The sequence below is a fragment of the Leopardus geoffroyi genome, chromosome C1 (assembly GCF_018350155.1).
Source record: "Leopardus geoffroyi isolate Oge1 chromosome C1, O.geoffroyi_Oge1_pat1.0, whole genome shotgun sequence".
In the NCBI taxonomy this organism is placed as follows: Eukaryota; Metazoa; Chordata; class Mammalia; order Carnivora; family Felidae; genus Leopardus; species Leopardus geoffroyi.
Window position 1 is genome coordinate 184531581 of NC_059328.1, and position 22407 is coordinate 184553987.

A 22407-nucleotide genomic window follows, 5' to 3' on the forward strand; every position below is an offset into this window, starting at 1 on the left:
TGAGGGGGAGAAATGGTATGAATCAAAATTTCTATCCTTGAGGAATAAAAAATCCTGATGAGAAGGCAGGACTTAACGCCTTACAAGGGCAGGAACAGTGGGCTGCCTGTGTGGCTCAGTGGGTTTAGTGTTTGACTTCAGGTCATGATTTCACGGTTTTTGAGTTCAGGCCCTGCGTCAGCTCTGTGCTGACAGCTGGGAGCCTGGTTTGGATTCTGTGTCTCCCTCTCTGCCCCTGCCCACTCACACTCTGTCTCTCTCTCTCTCTCTCTCTCTCTCAAAAGTAAATAAACATTAAAAAAATTTGAAAAGGGGGGGCATGAATAGAGACATACAACGTCTGCATAGTGGAGCAGATGATGTTTTATGTCCTAAAGTGGATGGAGTCTAAGGAACTTAAGTAATACGATGGACTTTTCACAGTGACTTGTAATACACCCCACTCCCATTTCCACTCCATGCTCAACAGAATTTTATTTGCAAAGAATTTTTTTTTGAAAAACGTTCTGTCTCTCTAGAATGTTTTTATTTTCATTCACCTCTCCCTTCTCTAAAGAAGCCCTAGCCTTTCTGTCCAGGGTCTACTCCAGAGCACTGGGGAGGTAATTCAAGGATCTATGGCCCTTGTTACTCATGGGCAACTTATTTGTACATTCTCAGGTTATGATAGAACCTTCGTAAGGAGTAGCAGATACAAATGAGAAGTCACTATCTGCAACTAATTTTAAAAGAAAAATGCTGTCCAACCTTTATATGATTTTTTTCTTCAGATAGCTGAATTTTTTCTTTTCTAATGTTCTGACCTGTCTACTTTTTCATGAATCATCAAGAAGTATTTGCTTAACATATTTGGGCTTTTTCAGTGTTTTAAATTAATGTGAAAACTTTTAGGTAATTAATGTTTTGAATACAACATTCAGAGGTGGAATACTTAAAGGAGATTGCAACTGAAAAATAAGCCCAAAGTATTCTCTGAAGGTGACTTCTGTGCTGAATTATTTAACATTAACATAAAAGTTAAAACTTTACTATGATAAGAGCAACAGATTTTCTGACGATATAAAAGAAAGCAAAAACAATCTTGAGAAGGTGGGTCAAGGGTTATTTAATCTTTTACTAAGTCAGTCGGGGGTATGATTTGGAGAGCAGTTGGTTTTGTTAGCATGATCAGGAATCTAGCAAAAAGAACTAATTGCTATCTTTAATTACTCTTGTAATGGAATCAATATGCTGCCAGGTTATTAGTTAAGCCGAACATAATGGGTTGTCAGTGTTATTACAAAGATACATTGAGGCTCAGGAAAGGAAAAAGTTGTTGTATGTCTACAGTCTCTCAATATAGTTTTACTTATTGAAATCAATTTGAATTGAAATTAGGTAAGTCACAGATACTCTCCTATCGCTCTCTCATTGTGAAATTTGTGTAGAACTTTATATTGGTTTGCTTTTCAAAAAGCTAATTGTATACTAATAGAATGCGGAAAAAAAAAAAAAAAGAGCCTGCTGGTAGGTGCTCAAATAGAGCTGCTTATTTAAAAACAAGGTATCATACGCTCAGTGCATTGAAACTTCTACTTGTGGGTGTAGCAATGTCTTCTGATGCATTTTTTTGCATATTGGGGGAAGTGTCAACATCTTGAAGGTTGACAGCATTTCCACTTTGTACCAGCATTCCAAGGACACTGGACCTCAGAGGTGAATCAATAAGCTGTCTACATCACAGGCTAGATCTCTGTGAAATATTGTGCATGCATCCTCAAAGTGTGCTTTGCATTTCTGAAGACTCAAGTGAAATTCTGGAGTTGGTTCACAATGGTTAGTAACCTGACAATTTTTTATGAATGAACTAAAATTTAAAATTTAATCATAGTGGAGACAAAAACAAACATTTCTAATGATTATTCAAGATATAGCTGACAACTATATTATGGAAATAGAACATCTGGAGAAAAGAAAGGTAAAATGATCCCCCTCTGCAGACAGCAGCTCCCTGAAGTAGATCTTATCACTGTCATGGATTTGGAGACAAATGTTTGGCCTGCTCCATGTGAGTTCTCTTGTCCTGTATCATCATGAATGAGGCTTGAAAATGTAACATAGAGTTAATCCCAGGACAGAGAATACTTTGTTGCAAACATCAAATGCAGTGGACTTCCAGTAAGCTTGTAAATGTTCTGGCCTTATATGTGTATCTGTTTCACCGAAATTAATAGTCTCAATAAGATTGACTTTGCTTAAAATCAACAGAGGCCAATTTATTAACAATCCATTGGATTTAAAACTTTTAAAGAAATTAAAAATTGAAGGAAATTGTGTTCATTCTAGTTGGCAAATATATATGTAAATATATATTTGATTTTAAAAGGTATCAAGTTTGATAAAATTTAAGTCTTATTTCAAGTTTTTTCTTTTCTTTTTCTTCTTTCTTTCTTTGTTTCTTTCTTTGTTTCTTTCTTTCTTTCTTTCTTTCTTTTTTTTTTTTTATTTTGATAGAGTAAGAGAACCTGAGCAGGGGAGGTGCAGAGAGAGAGAGGGATAGAGGGAAAATTCCAAGCAGTCTCCAAACTGTCAGGTCAGAGCCTGACACAGGGCTCAAACTCACGAACCGGGGCATTGTGATCTGAGCCAAAATGGAGTCGGAGGCTTAACTGACTGAGGAACCCAGACGCCCCTCAGTCTTCTTAAGAGGAGAGAACAAAATAGGTCTAGAGCAGATTGGCATATTCTTAAGTGATTAACTTTCCAAATTTGATAACTCCTTCCTGAAAGAGCAGTAGATGCCACTGAGTATATTTCTCTCTAGGTTTGATAGGAAGAATACCTATGTTGGTTGATGCCTGCTGCAAATTAGACGTGGAAGGAGAAGTAGTCAGGGAAACATGTATTTTTATGATACTTTACTTGGTGAATTTTACTTTATTAACATCACAAATTTGTACTTGCAGTGGAAATTCTGCACTTTAATATAACATCAGTATCACAAAGCAACTCATAAGCTTAGATCTGCTCCTCATGAGCCTCGGTTCTAGTCTAAACTATTTCACTGACCAGCTGTTTGGTTTTAGGAAAGCCCATGTAGGCTCAATTTTTTCTCTTATAAAATGGTGTTGTCCATGATAGGTGGTCCTGAAGGTGACTTGTAAATATAAAGTTCTGTGGTTCTAAGAATTTGAATATACTCAGGAGAAAATTGGAATCTGTGGAAGGTTTATGAGTCATGATATGACAAAAATTGATCTTTTTAGTACCATTCAGTGGTTACATTGACTCTGCAATGATCCCAGGCAATTAAATTCCCTATTTTTAAGTTGTTTAAAAATTTATTTTGAAAGAGAGTGAGAGAAACAGAGGGACAGTGTGAGTGGGGGAGGGGCAGAGAGAGGGGATGAGAGAGAATCCCAGGCAGGCTCCACACTGTCAGCTCAGAGCCTGACGTGGGGCTTGAACTCATGAACTGTGGGATCATGACCTGAGCCGAAATCAAGTGTTGGATGCTTAAATGATGGAACTACCCAGGTGCCCCTAAATTCCCTATTGAGAAGAGCTGGAAGCACAGTTTATTCACACAGGTAGGACACTTTAGCCCATGCCTGAGTAAAAGCATTACTATCCCCCTTTGGTAAAATTTTTATTTTATTTTATTATTTATTACTTTTTTAATGTTTATTTTTGAGAGAGAAAGAGAGACAGAGGACTAGTGGGGGAGGGGCAAAGAGAGAGGGAGACACAGAATCTGAAGCAGGCTCCAGGCTCTGAGCTGTCAGCACAGAGCTTGACGTGGGCCTCGAACTCACGAACTGCGAGACCATAACCTGAGCTGAAGTCGGACACTCAACTAACTGAGCTGCCCAGGTGCCCCTAAAATTTTTATTTTAAATAAATGATTTTGGTCTTAACTGAAAACACACCGCTGATTAGGACACATCTAATGCTTAAAGAAATGCTAATCTCTGTCTGAATAAGTCTTCTATTCTTTTAGATTCAAAGCCATGGTAAGGAAATAAGATCCATGAGGCGATATTCATGTGACAGAACCAAAGAAAAACTCTTTGTATTACTACAACAGACAGAGGCAACTGGGAGCTGAGGCTGAGACCTCCATGTAAATCCAGGATGCTGCCAGATTCTATCAACTGAGTCAACCTACCTTTGGCTGAATAAGTACACTGACTACCCAGCAAGGAGATTCTATGAGGACATGCTTCTCATCTTCTCTCCTTAGCTTTTGCATTTTACATTTCATTTCTGTCAGGATCTGTAGAGACCTAGGAAGGAGATTAAACTCAAATCAACCATTTTCCCTTCTTTACAACTTAGATATAAAGCCAGGGGGAGAGGTTGAAGTTGATTTAAATTTGGTTTGGAATTATTGGTATATTTTGGCCATCTATCTTATTTGTTTTCCCTACAACTACTAACTGAAAGTTGACTGCAGAAAATAGAATAAAATTATTTTTCTAAATACAATGGAAGCTGTTACCATAGAGAAAATGATCAAAAGCTCTTATGAGAAAAGTCCATATGAGCAATGATATTAAGTTCTGGGAATATTGATGATGAGTATTTTCAGAGTAATAGTTACGACTTTTATTACTAAAGGATTTCAGGTTATCCTGTAGGAATCTCATAGAGATATTCTGTGCGGAAAATTAAATCACACTTGACTATCTCACTACAAAGTGATCTGTTAGACAATGGGAAATACAAACTTCTTACACTATGGGGTGAACAAATATTTATTTGGGGGATTTTTAAGATAACTTGAATCATAGAGTTTATTGCATGTTTTGGTGGTGATTTATTTTACCTTAAATAAGTAATAATGTTTAAAAATGTATTTTCTAATATTTGAGTAGTGTATTTTCTATAGGTATAATCCTATTAAAAGGATTATTTGGGGGCGCCTGGGTGGCGCAGTTGGTTAAGCGTCCGACTTCAGCCAGGTCATGATCTTGCGGTCCATGAGTTTGAGCCCCGCGTCAGGCTCTGGGCTGATGGCTCAGAGCCTGGAGTCTGTTTCCGATTCTGTGTCTCCCTCTCTCTCTGCCCCTCCCCCGTTCATGCTCTGTCTCTCTCTGTCCCAAAAATAAATAAACGTTGAAAAAAAAAATTAAAAGGATTATTTGAAGGGGAATTCAGAACATATTGGATTATAGAAAAGTGGAGAAGCCTAGAAAAAAAGACTAGAGATAAAAAGAGAAATAAGACTTCAAAAAGACAATTATAGGTTTGGGAAGTGATCAATAATAAATAAAATACTTTCTTGTGTGTAAATGTGTGGGTAATCGATATGTAGAAGAAATAAGGATCACAGAGTGAAATAGGGAAAAGGTGATTCTATAAATGAATTGATGTATCTGGGGATATAAAGGTAAATGAGTAAATGATCTACTAGAATTACACTTTACTGGAGAAATGAAGTGTGAGAGATAATGTAAGTAAGCAGTTAATTGTAACTTGATATAGAAAATAAGACATTTTGTAAACAGACTAACAAAATAGAATGTTCTTGGGATTTGGAGGTGAGAGGTGGAGAGGAAGGGAAATCAGGACACCAGTGGAAGAGGGGGGCACTCGAGTGAGTTTTGAAGCTGATGGGATTTTGACCAAGGGAGATGGCTTATTCAGAAGACTTCCCTAATAGAAAGAAATCTGAGGAAGGAGGAATAAGTGGGGTGTGTTTGGAGAAGTGTGAGCCACACCTGGACCTGGGAGAATTGGGAAGCCATAGGGGAAGAGGCTGCTGAGGCAAATAAGAAGACTCAAACTTGGAGTTAGAAAATTTTACATCATCTAACAGGCAAAGGAGAAAATAACAAATCTAGGAAGTAGCTAGTGCTATGCTTTTGGACGATGATTCTGGAAGTGATATTTGGAGGGAGTGAGGTGGGAAGGACCAGAACCTGCCAGTAGCCAAGAGGGATTCAAAGCCATCTTTGAGTGTCTCCAAGGGAGTTTTGGGTGCATTTGGAGAAAATAGGAGATCTACACTTTTTGGCAGGAGTAGAGGTGGGAATGGGGTGAGGCAGGGAAAGTAAAATGGAGGATAACAACATTTGAGCTGCCTCTGGAAGGATAATTAGAATTTGAAAGATGGCCCAGAGAGTGAGAATGAAGGCTTAAACCAGGAGTGTTGTGATAAAGGAGGAAGCAAAGGGATAAAAGTGGCAGGTTAGGCAAGACTTGGTGACTGACAGAATGTGGGAGCTCACCTTCTGGATGTAGCAAGGCAGAGTGTGTTGGTGATCTGAACCTGGGTGTCTGGAAGAGACAGAGAATGCTGGAAATTACAGATACAGCTATCTGATAGTAAGCATCTCCACCTTATTTGTTCTCTGCAGAGAGCACACTCAAAGGGGTGACTAAATGAGTAAATGAGGGCTTTGGTTTTAAAAGTATGGGTATGGGTTAGTAAAGCATCAGTGGGCGGTGAGCACCACAGGTATAGCAACAGTAGAAAGCTGTCATCACTTGCAGACCTAAAGGAAAAGGGGAAGGAGCCATTCCTGGCACTCAGTAATATGGTACCTGCCAGAACGGGGCCACTTGACAGGAGCTGTGGCCTTGTAGAGAGGAAGCCATGGAGCCACAGTCTGGCAGGGAGGGGATGATCAAGGAGTAACTGCCCTAAACCTCTCTCCTCCCGCCTCCTGTCCTGATCCCTTGCCGGTCGGTCCCATTGGCCAATCCTAACAGGAATCAGAGGCAAGAGAGCCTGCTTGATGTTGCCCACAGAGATCAACTTCCCCAGCCCAGAGCATGGCAGAGAGGGTATCTAGAGAGCCGAATAGAGAGGGCCCAGCAACTCCTCAGTAAAAATATTTTGAGAATTTGTTCATTCATAAATATACGAACTCAGTAACATACCAATTCATACAGTGTAAAAGAAATCAAGAATAGAAGTCAGCGTTGGATTTTAAAAGTTTTACCTATGCATAATAGAAATAAGTCTTTTTGCTCTTCCAGTGTGATTGAATATGTTGATCTGATCCGACTGTCATTGTTATCACTTGTCAGTGTTGCTGAGGAAGAAATCATGGCGTGAACAGAACGAGGAGCTGCTCTGCCATCTTCACGTTCTTGCTTGTGCTTATGTAATCTTCATTTTCCTTTCAGGAATGCGCATTTGGCAGGCTTAGTTTATCTAGAACAAGAAAATATAAGTGGTACTTACTCTGCTACTTTACAGCCTTATGTCAGTTGACATATTCTGGAAGAAACTAATAAATGAGTGCTGTTGTCAGCCCTTACCTAATGTGGAATTACCTTCTTCGTCTTACCTCAGTTCCCACCTTAGAGATACTTGACCTTGATTTGGCAAGGGGGGCAGGATCAATCTGTAAAGCTTAATTTCCTTGCTAGTTTTACGGGTTAAATCAATGTGAATAAAAGTCCTCATTGTTTCTCCTCACACCTCAAAGGATTATCTTGTGCTCCCCGCCCCAGAGTACATGTACCTCCCTACTTTGGAAACCACTGCTATACACCGTTGGAGGTATGAATCTGGAATTTAGGAGAGAGCTGGGCGTTGAAGATGTTGGCTTTGAAGGGATCTGCATGAATACAAATTTCATAGCTCTAAGCACGGATGGAATTGCTAAGAGGAGAGATAATGATGAAAGGAAACAGTGGAGAGCTTAGGCCAGGCAGCTGGGAGGATTCCTACATGTGTGGATATAAAAAAGGAGAAAGAGTAGTACAGAAGTCAGAGAAAGAGCAAAGCATGAAAAGAACCAAGGTCCCAGAAATGAAGGAGGGCTGATCAGAGGTGTCAGCTGCTGAGTTGGGAACAAATGAAGACCAAGGATTGGCCAGGTGTAGTTGATCATGAGGCCGAGGTTAAACTTTGAAGGTCTTGGTGGAGTCTTGCATGAGTCAAAACAATGAATGCGGGCTAATTTTTAAAGGAAGGATTAATGAGGACAACCAATCAAAGGCCAATAGAATATTTATTATTGTTTTTGTTTGCATACTTTAAAGTAGGAGATGTTGTGTGGAGAAGGGAAAAAGGCGGGAGAGAGGTAGAAATTTTGGAAAAAAAAAAAAAGAAAGAAGGAATCATTAGAAACAGATTCCTGAGGGAAGCAGTACAGATGGGTTTGAGAGTCTAGGTAGAAGGGGTAGCCATGACAAAGAGGATACTTCCTTCTCAGGTTGTTACAAAGAGGCTATGGTGTTTTTGGATGCAGAAATTATATTCCTTTTATACTCAACACTGAGGAGATACTTAGTAAAACACTGCAAAGAAAACTGGCCACAAATTAATAGTTTCTTAAAATCAAAGAATATGTTCTCTACTGAGAGCAAAACCAAGGGAAATGAGGGTAAGATGTCAATCAAGATTTAATAAAGGAAATTATCAATCCTGTTACTTTTTTGAGTTTTTCTTAAAAAGGGCAAATCTGAATCTGGTTGAAATGGATTGATTATGGGCATGCTCACACATTTTTTTTTTTTTTCCTGACAGGCTGGGCCAGGTGACTTTGGAAATGCTATATTTTATTCTCAAAAAGATTGCAAGTATTTGAAGGCATGCATTCTCTCCTGGAGTATGGGCAGGGCAGACAAAATCAGAGGGGTGCTATTTTTTTCATGACAATAAGTGGATGCCAGGAAACTGCAATTTTAATTCCAGCTTGATAATTAATTAGTTCTATTTTTTGGACAAGAATCTTAACTTCTATAACTCTTCACTTTCTTTTTTTCTAAAACCAAAATTAAGGGGGTGGCCATGATACCTAAGATTCTTTTGGTCTTAAAATTAAATGATTCTAAAAATGTATATCATATTACCTATTTTGCTTATGGTAAAGTCACAAAATATGTCCATTATTTATGAAGGTTTCCCTTGCTTGAATTTCATGAAAATATTTTGTCTACTACTTAACTATTGCAGTATATAACTTTTGAAAGTATAATAAAACTCAATTGATGTTGCATGCATGGATGCTAAGCTTAGAAAAGACTGAATCAGATGCCCTCATATTTGATCTTTTTCTGCTTATCAGTTTCATTCACTTGGAAGCTCTAGTCAGTTAGGCTACTGTTAGTCATTTCGTAAATTGTTATTCATTAGCTTTCCACTTCCTTTTGAGAGTTGAAAGAGTTAATGCAGTTAAAATGTTTGACTCAGTCTAGAACTTCTTGGGTATCTATTTTTATGGTTTTGATGGTCAATTTAACTCTCCAAATAAGTTACTTTCAACTACTACTTTAGGCAGAAAATATGAGTAATTGAATTTTGTTTGGTTGAATTAATTATCCCATTTCATTCATGCATTTGAGTAGACTTCCCTGCTAGACTCTGAGCTCCATGAAGCTAGAGATGTGTCTGTTTTTACTCCTTAATGCATCATATCCCGTGTACTTACCACAGTGCTTACAAATTTGTGATTCAATATTCTTTTCCATTTAAAATTTGTAATCATAAACCACTTTATATTTGTCAGTGATTATACAAGACTAATCTGTTCAACAGCACTTAATTATGAAAGATGTCTTACCTCAGACCTTCATGTCCACTTTGCATTCTGCCTTAAAGTCCCTTCAGAATATTCAGACACACAAAACACAGAATAGCCAGATGAGATGGGACAGCATTTATTGGGGGTAGAAGAGTGGCTGGAAATTCAAGAAGTGTTAGTTTGCCTCTTGGTTGCCTTTCTTTAGTCACTTCTTCAAAGGGGCCCTCCAGGCCTTGTCATCCTGATCACAACTTCTTTACTGATTATCATCTTCCCCCTTCTTCACGTACAGATTTTTCTTTTCTCCATCTCTCCAATAGTTGTCTTATTTCCCCTACTTCATTCAGTAGATTAATTATTCCTTGGACATTTTTGCTTTCTATCCAAACGTAAAGGTCAGGGACAACCATTTCGGTGTTATTGCCTACAAGCTCTGTTGAATAATTGGTGTCTCTGAAATCTGACCCACTCCTCATTCTTGCCAGTGGATCTGGAGCCCTTTTAGAGGGAGGACCAGACCTCCACCATTTTGGGGCCACTCAAATCCAAGCTGCTAACTTCACTGATGTGTTCAGTAGTCCTTTAGCTCATTACTAGGTGATGCCTTATTCTGATTCTTGTTGCTATTGTTCCAGTACCACTTGCCTTATTGTTGCAGTTACGTTTGGAGTGAGGCGATGGAATAGAGGTGTTCCTGAATGTGATCTGGGGCTGAAAGAATGTGTATACATCTATTTAGCAATTACTTATTTGGCACTCATGATGTGCCAAGCATGTTACGTGACTGAAGCAATTATAAGGTAGGTGCCTCTAGTGGTAGTGCTAGAATGAATGGGGGTTGGAGCACACGTTATCCCTCCGTCTCCTACCTCTTGTGGTCAGGGCCATGGTTCCCCATTACTGCCAGCATCAGGAGAGTCTCTCTGTGTGTTGTCTTTCCAATGAGTCAGTTTAAGGACTGCTAACAACCACCTTTTTTTATTTTTGTGACAGATGATTCAAGAGAGCCGGTTTCTCATAGAAATGGCAGATACAGTCCAGGAAAAGATTGTGCAGTGTCAGAAAGCAGGTAATCCCCCCAACTCCTGCCCTATTTCATTTAGAAACTTAATGATAATTCTTGGTAGATTTTTCAAGTTTCCATTTTTACTCTTAAAATTCAAATATTTTATGCCATAGTTTAGCTATAAATTTGAGTTAAACTTAAGTCTTTGTTTAGTACAGAAGAAGTCTTGGTGACAGTAGGTGGGTTGTATGTATATAGGGGGGTAATGTCTGAAGATGTCTAGAGAGGTGAGGGGTTCTGACTCTACTTTTGTGGTTTTTACTACACATTGCTCCTTAAGAACCACCTCATTTTTACAATTTGAACCATAATCCTATTAATCTTCTAGGCTTTGGCCTCATTTATTAGTCATCCTTTTAAATTTATTCTTTCTTTAAGGAGAGGATGGATCACATCTCTGTGAGGGTACCCCTTTGTTGATTTATATTCACCTTCATCCATACTCTATACTTTTGTCTTTCTTGGATTTATATTCTCCTTGATTCTGACGCACAATAATTAGGATGAAGGAGATGACAATAATGACAATTGCTTGATATATTGGCATATGATATACTGTGAAAATACACTATGTTGCTTAGTCCTTATAACAACTCTACAAGGTAATCACCATTATATCCAATTTGTAGATGAACCATCTGAGATTCTGAGAGATTGAGTGAATCACCCAAGATGCCTATTAACACAAGGTAGAGCTGACCTTTGAATCCAGACCAGACTTTAAAAATGGTGCTCTTTGCTGACTTGGTCTACAGACTTAACTGTTTCTGTTGACAAAAAGCACAGAAATAATCCCACGTACTTATATAATGCTCCTATATGTGAGGCAGTACTTTGAGAGCCTTATATGTGTTGACTCATTGAATCTTCACCACCATCCCTTGAGGTAAACACTCTTGTTATCACCATCTCACCAGTGAGGAAACTGGATCACAGAGAGGACTTGTTCATGCTTATGTAGCTAGTAAAGTGGAAGAGCCAGAGGGTAAGCCCGGCTGCACAATCATGCTCTTACCATGTGCTATATTTGTGATGTTAGCACTAAGAAGGTTAATGTGGTTTTGGGCTATGTTAATAAAAGTAGAGTAATTAGAATAAAGAGGGTGGTGGGCTACTTCAGCCTTGTGGGCTGCTACCCTACCTTGTGTGGGCTGCTTCAAGCCCACTTTGAATATGATGTTCCTACAAGCTTTTCTGGATGCAATGCAATATGCAATATGCAATCTTCCTGGATGTCATATTTAGAGAAGAGACATTATTAGTAAAGCTGAACCATGCTAGAATGTTCAATCTGGAGGAGAGAAGACTCCAGTGGACTTTATCTAACATCTTTCTTCAAATATTTAAAGGGCTGCACAGTGAAAAAGAGGTTGGACGTAGCAGGTCTGGATCTAGCTAGCACCGAGGTTCCAGGGAGAGAGACTTTGACTTGACATAAGGTATAGCTTTCCAAAGATGGCATAAGCTGTCCAGAAGAAAGTGTGATCCCCATCTCTGAGGATAGTGATATCTTTTATAGTACTCAAGCTTCTTAAGAAATAGTTGAGCTAAACATAATTTTAAGGTCATTCTCAAATATGAAACATTTAGGTATTTCCAGGAACTCTATTTACAAAACATGTTTTTATTTTTACTCAACATTTGTCAGTTAACCTTGTTATTCACATGGGCTCCAGGATCTACTGTCAATCTATGGAGATGGTTTATAGGGAAAAGTAGAATAAGTTCATCTATCACATATGGTTATCAGTTACACATTACACTGTTTCATGTAAAAACCAGGTAGAAGACAAACAAGACATATGTACCCTCTTGGAAGAATTTGGTTCTTGACTTCCTTCTTATGTCTTTATCTATGCCTCCTGGCTGTTTCAAAGGTAATTTGGTCTAATGCATCCATTATTGTTAGTTTGCCCCTAAGGACAGCCATTGGTGGGGATGAACAGAATGAGAAGGAGCATTCAATTCAGGGATTTCAAAATTATAAGAGAAGGGCAGGCATGGGAAATAATAACATTTTTCATAATAAAATGTTTTTCTGAAATAGCATCATACTAAGAATTCTTACATGTTCTCTTTTCAAAGGGATGGAATTTCACGAGGAACTTCATAATCTAGGGGCGAAAGAAGGCTTGAAAGGAAGAAAACTCAACAAGGCGACTGAGAGTTTTGCCTGGAACATTACAGTATTGAAGGTAAATGAAATTCCCAGGGACCTTCTTTGCCTTTATTATTCTTCTCCTCATGTCTCCAAAGTGTAGAGAAACATCGGTGGTTAAATGCAGTGATTTGAATTTTTAAGTAATATGTGGCCTAAATCACCAGGTTCATGCTCTAAGTGATGGGGAGATTGACATACTTTTTGCCCTAATAGGACAAACGAGGTTTGTGGTGGAGACAGAGGACAGCACGACCTAATTCCACTGCCTGGTGGTTGTGTTTGTGTGTTTTTACTCACATGGACTTTGCTGTTCATGTCAATATAGCTGTTCTTGTCTGTGGCAAGAATAATGCCAAATGTGGGAGAAGGATCCAGCACAAGTGATCTGGAAGAGCTTTAAACCTCAGAATATCTGGAACCATTTAGGATTATTTTATTTTAAGAACAGTTTCTATAAATATATTTATTTTTGCAAATAGCTTTGGAAGTCAGTTTCTTGAGATTATGATTTGCTCTGCTGAAAATTAATTTTAGGAGTTTGAAGTAAAGATGCCACTTTTCATATTTTCTTATGTGAAAGGACAGATGATTTAGGCAGTTGGAATAATTTATTCCTGACAGTGTGTTGAGAAGAAAATAGCCACAAACGTGATTAATTAAAAAATTAATCATTGCCAATGTATAAAGAACATCTACTATATGTCATATACTGTTTTACAAGCTTTAATAAACTAACATTTTAATATGCACAACAACCCAATACTACTATTATTCTCATTTTAGAGGTGAGAAAACCGAGGCATTAAAAGCTTAGGTATATTACCGAAGGTCACTCCACTAACAATGGAGGTGGAGTTTGAACCCAGACAGCTTGGTGCCAAAGAGACATGTTTATGAGGAGGTGCCAGGTGAACTGTAAGACATGTTACAAATGTTTCTTAAAAATTCAGTTCACAAATATTTGCTAACCTCCTACTATGTACTGGACTTTATGCTAGGTATTGAGGGTCCATGGAGAGCGAAAGAGGCACAGACCTTGACCTCATGAATTAACAGTCTGGAGGCAGGAGGTGGGATGAGGGAAAATAGGCATCATTTGCTTAATGAGCAGGGAGGAGCTATAGCATTAATATGAAGAGGGGCTTATTTTATAATATTAGAAGACAACATGTCAGCGTGAACCCTGACTCAAACACTTTCTGATCAGATATTTATGTGGTCTTGTTAATGTGCCAGTCACTGAGAAAGGAGCTATGGATACAAATATCAGAAGAGTAATACCTGGGCCTCCAGGACTGGTGTATCAAGGGAGACAGACATATAACCAATAATGGCCATCAATTATTCAGCACTTAATATGTGGCAGGCGCTCACAGCTAAGTAGTTTATATACATTTTCCCTCTCCTCTTTGCAACAAAGGTGTGCCCTTGCAGCAACTCTTGCTGACCCTGGTATGCCTCTATCCATCTCACAGATGAGGACATTGAGGCTTAGCAAGGTTTAAGCTTCTTGCCTTCATCTAGTAAATGGCAAAGCTGAGATTTCAACTCATGTCTGTGGGTCTATACTACACTGTCCTTCTGCTCCCCATAAAACTCAATCCATGTGACTGAGTCTAGGCAGCCTAGTGCAAGGGTGAGGCAGGCTCTGTGTGCACATTGCCTGATAGCTGTGAGGCTTTAACCAAATTGTATGATCCTTCTGAGGGCTGACAATAATATTAGAGTGACAATAATATATATATTTTGAAAGTTTATTTATTTTGAGAGAGAGCACGTGCATGCAAGTTGGGGAAGGGCAGAGAGAGAAACAGGGAGAGAGAAAATACCAAACAGGTTCCAAGGTGTCAGCTCAGAGCCTGATGTGGGGCTTGATCCCATGAACTGAATCATGAGATCATGACCTGAGCTGAAACCAAGAGTCAGATGCTCAACAAACTGAGCCTCCTACGTGCCCCTAGAGTGACAATAATATTAATACTCAGGGTTTTGTGAGAATTAAATGAAGTAATATATACAAAATGTCTAAGTCACAGTGCATAAAACTAGACACTGTATACACACATGTGCATATATAAAGTAATAACAATAATATACATAGTTATATGTATAATATATATGTGTGTGTATATATGTGTGTGTGTATATATATATATATATATATATATATGTATGTATATATGTATGCTATTACTTTTGCCACGCAAAGATGACATTGGAGGAACAAGTTTGTTGTTTGTTTCTTATTTTATTTAGAAGTCTTTTAATAATTAATTTTTAAATTGCGATTTCTTATTTCTGTATTAATCTGTGACTTAAGCCCATTCACTGTTCTGTGTTTATTTGGTTTAGTGACAGGGGCTGGTTGCTAGATCGGGCTGAGCAAATACTATACATGCCATTCTAAGACAGATCTTTTGAAACATGACCAATATTCTACTATTGTAGCTAATGTACTAGCTGCTAGCATTTCAGCTTGAGTGCTAGGAACTTAAACAAGAATAGTGAATTTTCCCAAACTTTTAATATTTCCTTTCCTTCATTGCATTTGGTGGGCTTGTTAGTCAGGTGCTCTTTCCACAGTGCTGAACAAATGACCTTCTTGGAGTTTGAATTTTTAGCTGAGGGACAGAGACTAGGCTCTTTTGGAGACTGTTTAGTTCAATGATGCCTCTCTGAGAAGATCCTCCTCTCTAAGACTCTCCCTTTCTTTTTTTCTTTTTAAATGTTTATTTATTTATCGAGAGAGAGAGAGAGAGAGAGAGAGAGAGAGAGAGAGAGAGAAAGCAGGGGAAGGGCAGAGAGAGAGAAAGAAAATCCCAGCAGGCTCCGTGCTGTCAGTGCAGAGCCCGATGCAGGGCTCAATCTCCAGAACCACAGGATCATGACCTGAGCAAGTCAAGAGTCAGATGCTTAACTGACTAAGCCACCCAGGCACCCCCCTCCCTTTATTTCTTGTATCTTGAATGTGAAACTCTTAATTCCTGCTTTGTTCTCCAGCCTTCCTGTTGATTTTCCAAGCTTCTAAAGTCTTCCAATAAATTCCCTTTTTCTTAGTTTTCTAGATTCAGTTTACATTGCTTACAACTGGTTGAATAAGCAGTAACCAAACTTTTGAGACATAAACAGTGAATAGGTAGAATATGGCAGGGCCCGCTATAAAGTTGTGCATTGCCAACAGAAAAAGTTTCCTTACATGCAATTTATATAAGTACTCTCTACTAACTAGAGGAAGGGAGTGGGGATTGATGAATATTGGTTGAATATATGGGTTCGTGAAGCTAAAAATATTTAATTCCAATGTACTTTCCAACAAGTAGGGGAGAAGCTGAAAAAAATTAGAAATGTACGTCTAGGAAAAAGGTTGTTGGGACCAAGGAGTGGTGGAAAGGAGCATTGGCTTTAAAGTAAATTGAGCTGAGACTAAAAAAGTAATTCTTTAGTTTATGTTTTCTGAAATTCAGTATTACATTGATACGATATTAATAAATGAAGGGGAAGCTAGAGGAAAATTGGCAGAGACAAAGATAAATAGCTCTATAATAAAATGAATATGAATCATACTTAGTGTCTACACTTTCCAAGCCAGAGATGAGGACTTAGGATCCAGCAAGAAAGCTGAAGTCAAGATGGTCCTGGAAACAATCCATGTTTTTTTTTTCCTTCCATTCATATTTTAGTACCATACATGGGTCCAGAGTAGGGAGTTGCTTAGCATATCATTTGCATTTCCCCACACTTTGGCCATATGCCAATAGCCAACTATAATATTTTCCTCCTATCCATTTCTTTCTCTTTCACTGCTGAGCACAGAATCAAATTCTATATATAGCCATTGTATTTATTTGGGGTGATGTGATGATACATGTCTCAATGACTCAGTCTTCAGTATATTTTCTAGATAATCATTGGACCAAGATAGTTGCATCTCATCCTACCATCAGACATTGAGTTACTTCCATCTGTCTTTTCCCCCATGCTATCCTTCAGAAATGAGTGTTATTTGGTTATTAACATAATATTAAAATCTTACAATGGGAATTTTCCCTGTTCTTTAAGTCTTCCAGAAAGAGATGCTACAATTTCACTGGCTTAGTTAACCTATTGTAGTAAATTGTTATTAATTTTGGAAGTGTTTCACTCATGAGAGTTTTGAAGTTCTTTTGGAAGAGAGATATGAATTTATACTATATGTCTGAGAAAACACAATGTATTATTATGTGGAATCCATTTAAAGGCTTGGACTCCATCCAGAGTGTCTTGACTCCTCAAGTATAAAAAGAACTTCATTGTAAGGCAGTCACACCTGTAAAACTGAAATTAGAAAGAACCCTTGAGTAGCATTTTAGTGAGCTTTCCCAGTATATATTTTTCTAACTTGGCCTGTTAGGCATTTTAAGGAACTAAATTCAATTATCTTTACATTTTTAAAAGTTTGATGAAAAAATCAATTTTACCAGGCTAGACATGTGTCAAGTAGAAATATATAAAAAATAATATTCAAAAAATATAACTAGTAAACATTTTATTGTAAAGAAAAATTATGAAGTTAGGTGGTCACTAGAGCTTAAAAAGGAATAAAAATATTAGGAAGTGGCTGACTTCTTATTGCTCATAAATTTCATTGATTACTAGTTGAATGACATGTATTAAATAAATTATGATGAACAATTACTTCATCAATGAGCACTTCTATTAATTGATATGTATTTATACTTTCCCTACATAGATTTACAGCTTGTAATTTAATGCATTCCAGTGTGTGCCACACAAAAAAATCCAGTTGGAGCATCTGGGTGGCTCAGTTGGTTGAGTACCTGACTCTTGATTTCAGCTCAGGTCATGATTTCTCCCAGGGTCATGGGATTGAGCCTGTGTTGGGCTCTGCACTGAGCATGGAGACTGCTTGAGATTTCCTATCTCTCTCTCTCTGTCTAAAATAAAAATAAAAAAACAGTTCTTTTTTGTAGATTTATATTCAGTAGGTATGACTAATCTTTTCTGCCTGACTTGTTGGCTTTTTATTATTGTTTAAGCCTTTGCTTCTTCTGCTTTTTCTTGGCAACATATTCATTTTTCTTGGGAAGAGCAGAGGCTGGAGCTTTTCACTTCTCCTTGTGTACTTGTGTTTGTAATGCAGGCAGATTCTCTTATTCAGGCCCCAAATTTCAGGCTGTCACATCTCTGGGAAATATTGCTGAATAAGGGCAATTAAGTGGATGTCAGTGCGGTAATACACTTTCTAACAGAGCCTGCAAAACCACTTGAAGTCTCATTGATGAGAGACAGGAGAAAGGAAATAAGATGATGGGTTATTGAGAAAAGAAGTATGAGAGGTATCCATCTCTGAAAGACTGAATGATAGCAAGAATGGAGTCACCCTCAGCCAAATGACCATTTAAAATCATTCTTTGTGACTCTGTATGTGTGTGTGTATGTGTGTGTGTGTGTGTGTGTGTGTGTGTGTGTATCAAATCAGCCTCTTCTGGTATCCATAGTGACCATATATCCTGGAGGCTTCTCTGAGGTTATATCAAGAAGGGACATGTCCAGTGTCCTCTATGTTGTCTATTGAGAACCTCTCCAATGGTGTTTCTGGTAGATGTTGGCTCTTGTTGTAGTAGAAGCTAGAGAAAGGCTAGCTTTCCTCCTGAGGCAACTCTTTGAGAAAAGAATGTCAGTTTATGAAGTCTAGAAACAGACCCCCAGTGACAATAATGCATTAATAATAAACTATTCTTCATATTGATAATACTATCAATTGTTAAGTAACCTAAAGCAAAGGAATCAAGAGTACAGACTCTGAAGCCAGACACTTTCTACCTGTGTGTCCTTGGAAAAACTTCCTTTTCTCTGTGCTTCTGAGTCAATTGGGATATGCTAGATTGTGCTGTGGTAACAAAAATGTGAAAATCTCAGTGACTTAAAACAATAGCTTGTTTCTTGCCTCTACTGTATGTCCATCACGAGACATACACAACAAGTATATTTTAGGAACACAGGCTAATAGGAACTGTATCTAATACTTCTACAATCCTAGAGGTAGGGAAAAGCACAAATTGGTTTTAAACACTTCTGCCATATGTTCACTTCTGTCATAGGTCTGCCATATGACACATGGAATCATAGTTTCCTTCTATTTATATTTAAATGGCCAAAACAAGCCACATGGTCAGATCTGAATTCAGTGGAGTGGGGCAAGTGTATACTTCCTCAAGGAAAGGGAACAGATTTTGGTGAATATAATGAGGTTCCCCAATTACACCCACTTCATAGGATTATATGAGGACTAAATTGTAGAGGCCATTTTTAGGCAAACAGCCTTGAGCAATGGAATGTAGAAAGGGCCCACAGTGTTCCCCTGGCTGAATACAGACTGGCCATCAGGTGACCCACCTTAGTATATCCACAGGCCCTAACTGACCAATGGGCTACTTACAACTAGGCACAGCTACCAAAAAAGGGAGAATTCCATATATTGCCATACCTCTTCCTCTTCTCCCTTTAAAACCGAACCCCACCCACTGCCTCTCCTTTGCTGTCCTGCCTGCCATTCCCTTGTGTTGTATTCGATAAACTTCTATCACCTTGTTTTGCTTGAGGTGAATCCTTTTACCTTCTGCATCACCAGCTTCCACCCAATCACCACCCCACATTTTGAGGTCCCCATTTGATTTAAACACCCCATTTAAACACCACGTAAGTGAGTTAAGATATATAAAGTGGTGTATGGCATATAAAAAGTGCTGTATAATTGTTATTTTTATTATTAGTAATTAGCATTCACTGCTTATAATAAGCAGGTAAGTGATTTTCACACAACATCTTAAGTCATTTTAAGGGTAATGCTGTGAAGTTAGTGGTACTACACTCATTTTGTAGATAAGAAAACTGAGGCTTGAGAGGTTAAGTAACATTCCCATTGGCCTACAGGTACTGAGTGAGGGAGCAAGAATTTAATCCAGAGCCCATGCTGTCAGCCCACTATGCTATATTGTTGGAATATTAATAGTACCATAATAATGATATATTAACTGAGTGCTTTCTATATATCAAGTATTGTACTAAGTGCTTTATGTCTATTATCTTATAGAGAGTAAGTGTCCTGTCCACATAACATGAGAATTCCAATCACCTTGGCAGTATATTCCCACAGTGCAGAAAGGTACATTGAAAGCGTGTAGCTTTAGACCACCAATTCTCCTTGTTCTGACATTATACTCACCAAGCAACTCTGTTGTCAGTTTGGCTTCCCAGGTATACTTTTCTGGTGGAGACAGAATGGATTGACCAAGTGACAAAACTAGTCCTATCTGCCTGGAGGTCGCATTTGTTTTTGTAAACGCATCAGTTAACTTCCTTCATTACCTATGCATCTCCTATGAGTTTGGGTAGCACGTGAATTAGCTCCCCAGATGTAATTGAACACTTGGACAGATACCACTGAAATTAGGAAAGGAAAACAAAATAACAAAAATACCAAAGCAGAGGGCCTGACCCTGGACCCACCCTGAGAACCCAGCCAGCCTCCTCCTGTTTCTCTTGGACCAGGTTACTGTTCGCTTGCTTTCAGTCTAGATGTTGTCAGCCTCCACAACTTGATGAGGTAGAGAAAGTGCCTCCAGCAAGAGCTTTGCAAAGGCTATAATCCTATTCATATTCCTTCCTCAGCCCACTCCTCTACACCCTCAACTCTATCTCTCAGATGTTCACTCTGTCCTTTATCACCTAAGCCATTAGAGCAAAAGTCCTGGAATCTTCTTCCTTTGAATAGCAAACCTGAGATGATTTGGAAATGAGAGGTGAAGTCCTTATAGGTAAGGCCTCCTCAGGCTTCACTGAGAAGAAAGGAGCCTGACAGGAATATTGAAGAGGCTGTAAGTCATTAATCTTGAGATGTGGACTTACAGAGTTTTCAATAAAGCTTTTAATTCTGTTAAGTCTAAGGAAAATATTTTCTAGTAATACATACAAAATAACAAGATTTGGGGCTGTGAGTTCCTGTCTATTTTATCTTAAAATTGATTATCTGAGAGTTTTGACGTATAGGAAGTTGGACATGAGTTTAAAAATCTTCAACTAATATAATTTTTAAACATTAGATTATCTTCTCTGGGGCTAGATTTTCTCACCTAAAGATGGGATCAGGTTTTATGATAGTTAGAGTCCTAAGTCTTCACATTTTATGACTATATATTATTTTCAGTCTTTTTCTGTGCTTAACTACATTACATTGCTTAAACACACTGATCCTTTTGTCACTAAACTTATCAATAGCGTAAATCTCTCTACTTATATACCCTCTCTTTTATATCTTACTCCTCCTCCTTTGTTTTATTTTTAACCTATGGCACTATGAAACCCTAATTACACTCCGTTTCTATTCTTACTTCACAATTTCTCACTGTAATCTCTCCCACTGCTATATTTTCCCTTCCTGATTGCGCTTTACAAATAAGATGATCTATTCTTACCATCTTGTTGGGAATTTTTGTTTTCCAAAGTTTTTTTTTTTATTGTGCTAAAATACATAGAACATAAATTTTGCCATCCTAACCATTTTTAAATGAACAGTTCAGTGGTATTAAAATGCATTCATAGTGTTGTGCGACCATCACCAACATCCATCCCGACTCTTTTCTCTTGTAAACCTGAAACTCAGGATCTATTAAACAATAACTCTCCATTCCTCTCCCTCCCCAGCCCCTGACAACCACTGTTTGATTTTATGTTTCTATGATTTTTGACTACTCTAAGTAGTCATATAAGTACCTCATATAAGTACCTCATATAAGTGTGATCATGCACTATTTGTCCTTTTTTGACTGACTTATTTCACTTTGCATAATGTCCTTAAGGTTCAGTGATGTTGTAATAAATTCCTTTATACAGCTAAATAATGTTCTGTCGTATACATTTTGTAGGTGTGTTTTACATTTATTTGTATGTTTATTTTTGTTTTATTTTATTTTTATTTTCATTCCAGTATAGTTAACACACAGTGTTGTATTAGTTTCAGGTGTACAATATAATGATTCAATAATTCTATACATTATTCAGTGCTCATCAAGATAAATGTAACTCTTTAATCCCCTTTACCTATTTCACCCATCCCACACCCATCTCTCCTAATCATCAGTTTGTTCTCTACAGTTAAGAGTCTGTTTTTTGGTTTGTCTCTTTTTTTTCCTTTGTTCATATGTTTTGTTTCTTAAATTCCACATATGAGTGAAATCATATGGTATTTGTCTTTCCCTGAATGACTTACTTTGTTTAGCATTATACTCTCTAGATCTATCCATGTTGTTGCAAATGACAAGATTTCATTCTTTTTGGTGGATAAGTAATATTCCATTCTATGTATGTACCATATCTTCTTTATTAATGAGCACTTGGGCTGCTTCCATATCTTGGTTATTGTAAATAATGCTGCAATAAACATAGGAGTGCATATATCTTTTCAACTTAGTGTTTTCATTCTCTTTGGGTAAATGCCCAGAAGTGGAATTATTGGATAATACGGTAGTTCCATTTTTAATTCTTGAGGAAACTCCACACTGTTTTCCACAGTGGCTGCATCAATTTACATTCCCACCAACAGGGCACAAACATTGCTTTTTCTACACATCCTTGTCAAAACTTGTTTCCCATGTTTTTGATTTTAGCCATTCTGACAGGTGTGAGGTAGTGGTATCTCATTATGGTTTTGATTTGTA

General features: G+C 37.9%; 1 protein-coding gene across 3 annotated transcripts in view; it reads left to right on the forward strand.

Moving 5' to 3' along the window:
• Positions 1-22407, forward strand: part of PLCL1 (phospholipase C like 1 (inactive)) — a 336396-nt gene that overhangs the window by 272230 nt on the left and 41759 nt on the right. For all 3 annotated transcript variants that reach the window (XM_045480635.1, XM_045480636.1, XM_045480637.1), the window contains exons 4-5: positions 10458-10533; positions 12616-12725. In XM_045480635.1, the coding sequence (XP_045336591.1) occupies positions 10458-10533; positions 12616-12725 (186 nt within the window). The remainder of the gene's footprint in view (positions 1-10457; positions 10534-12615; positions 12726-22407) is intronic.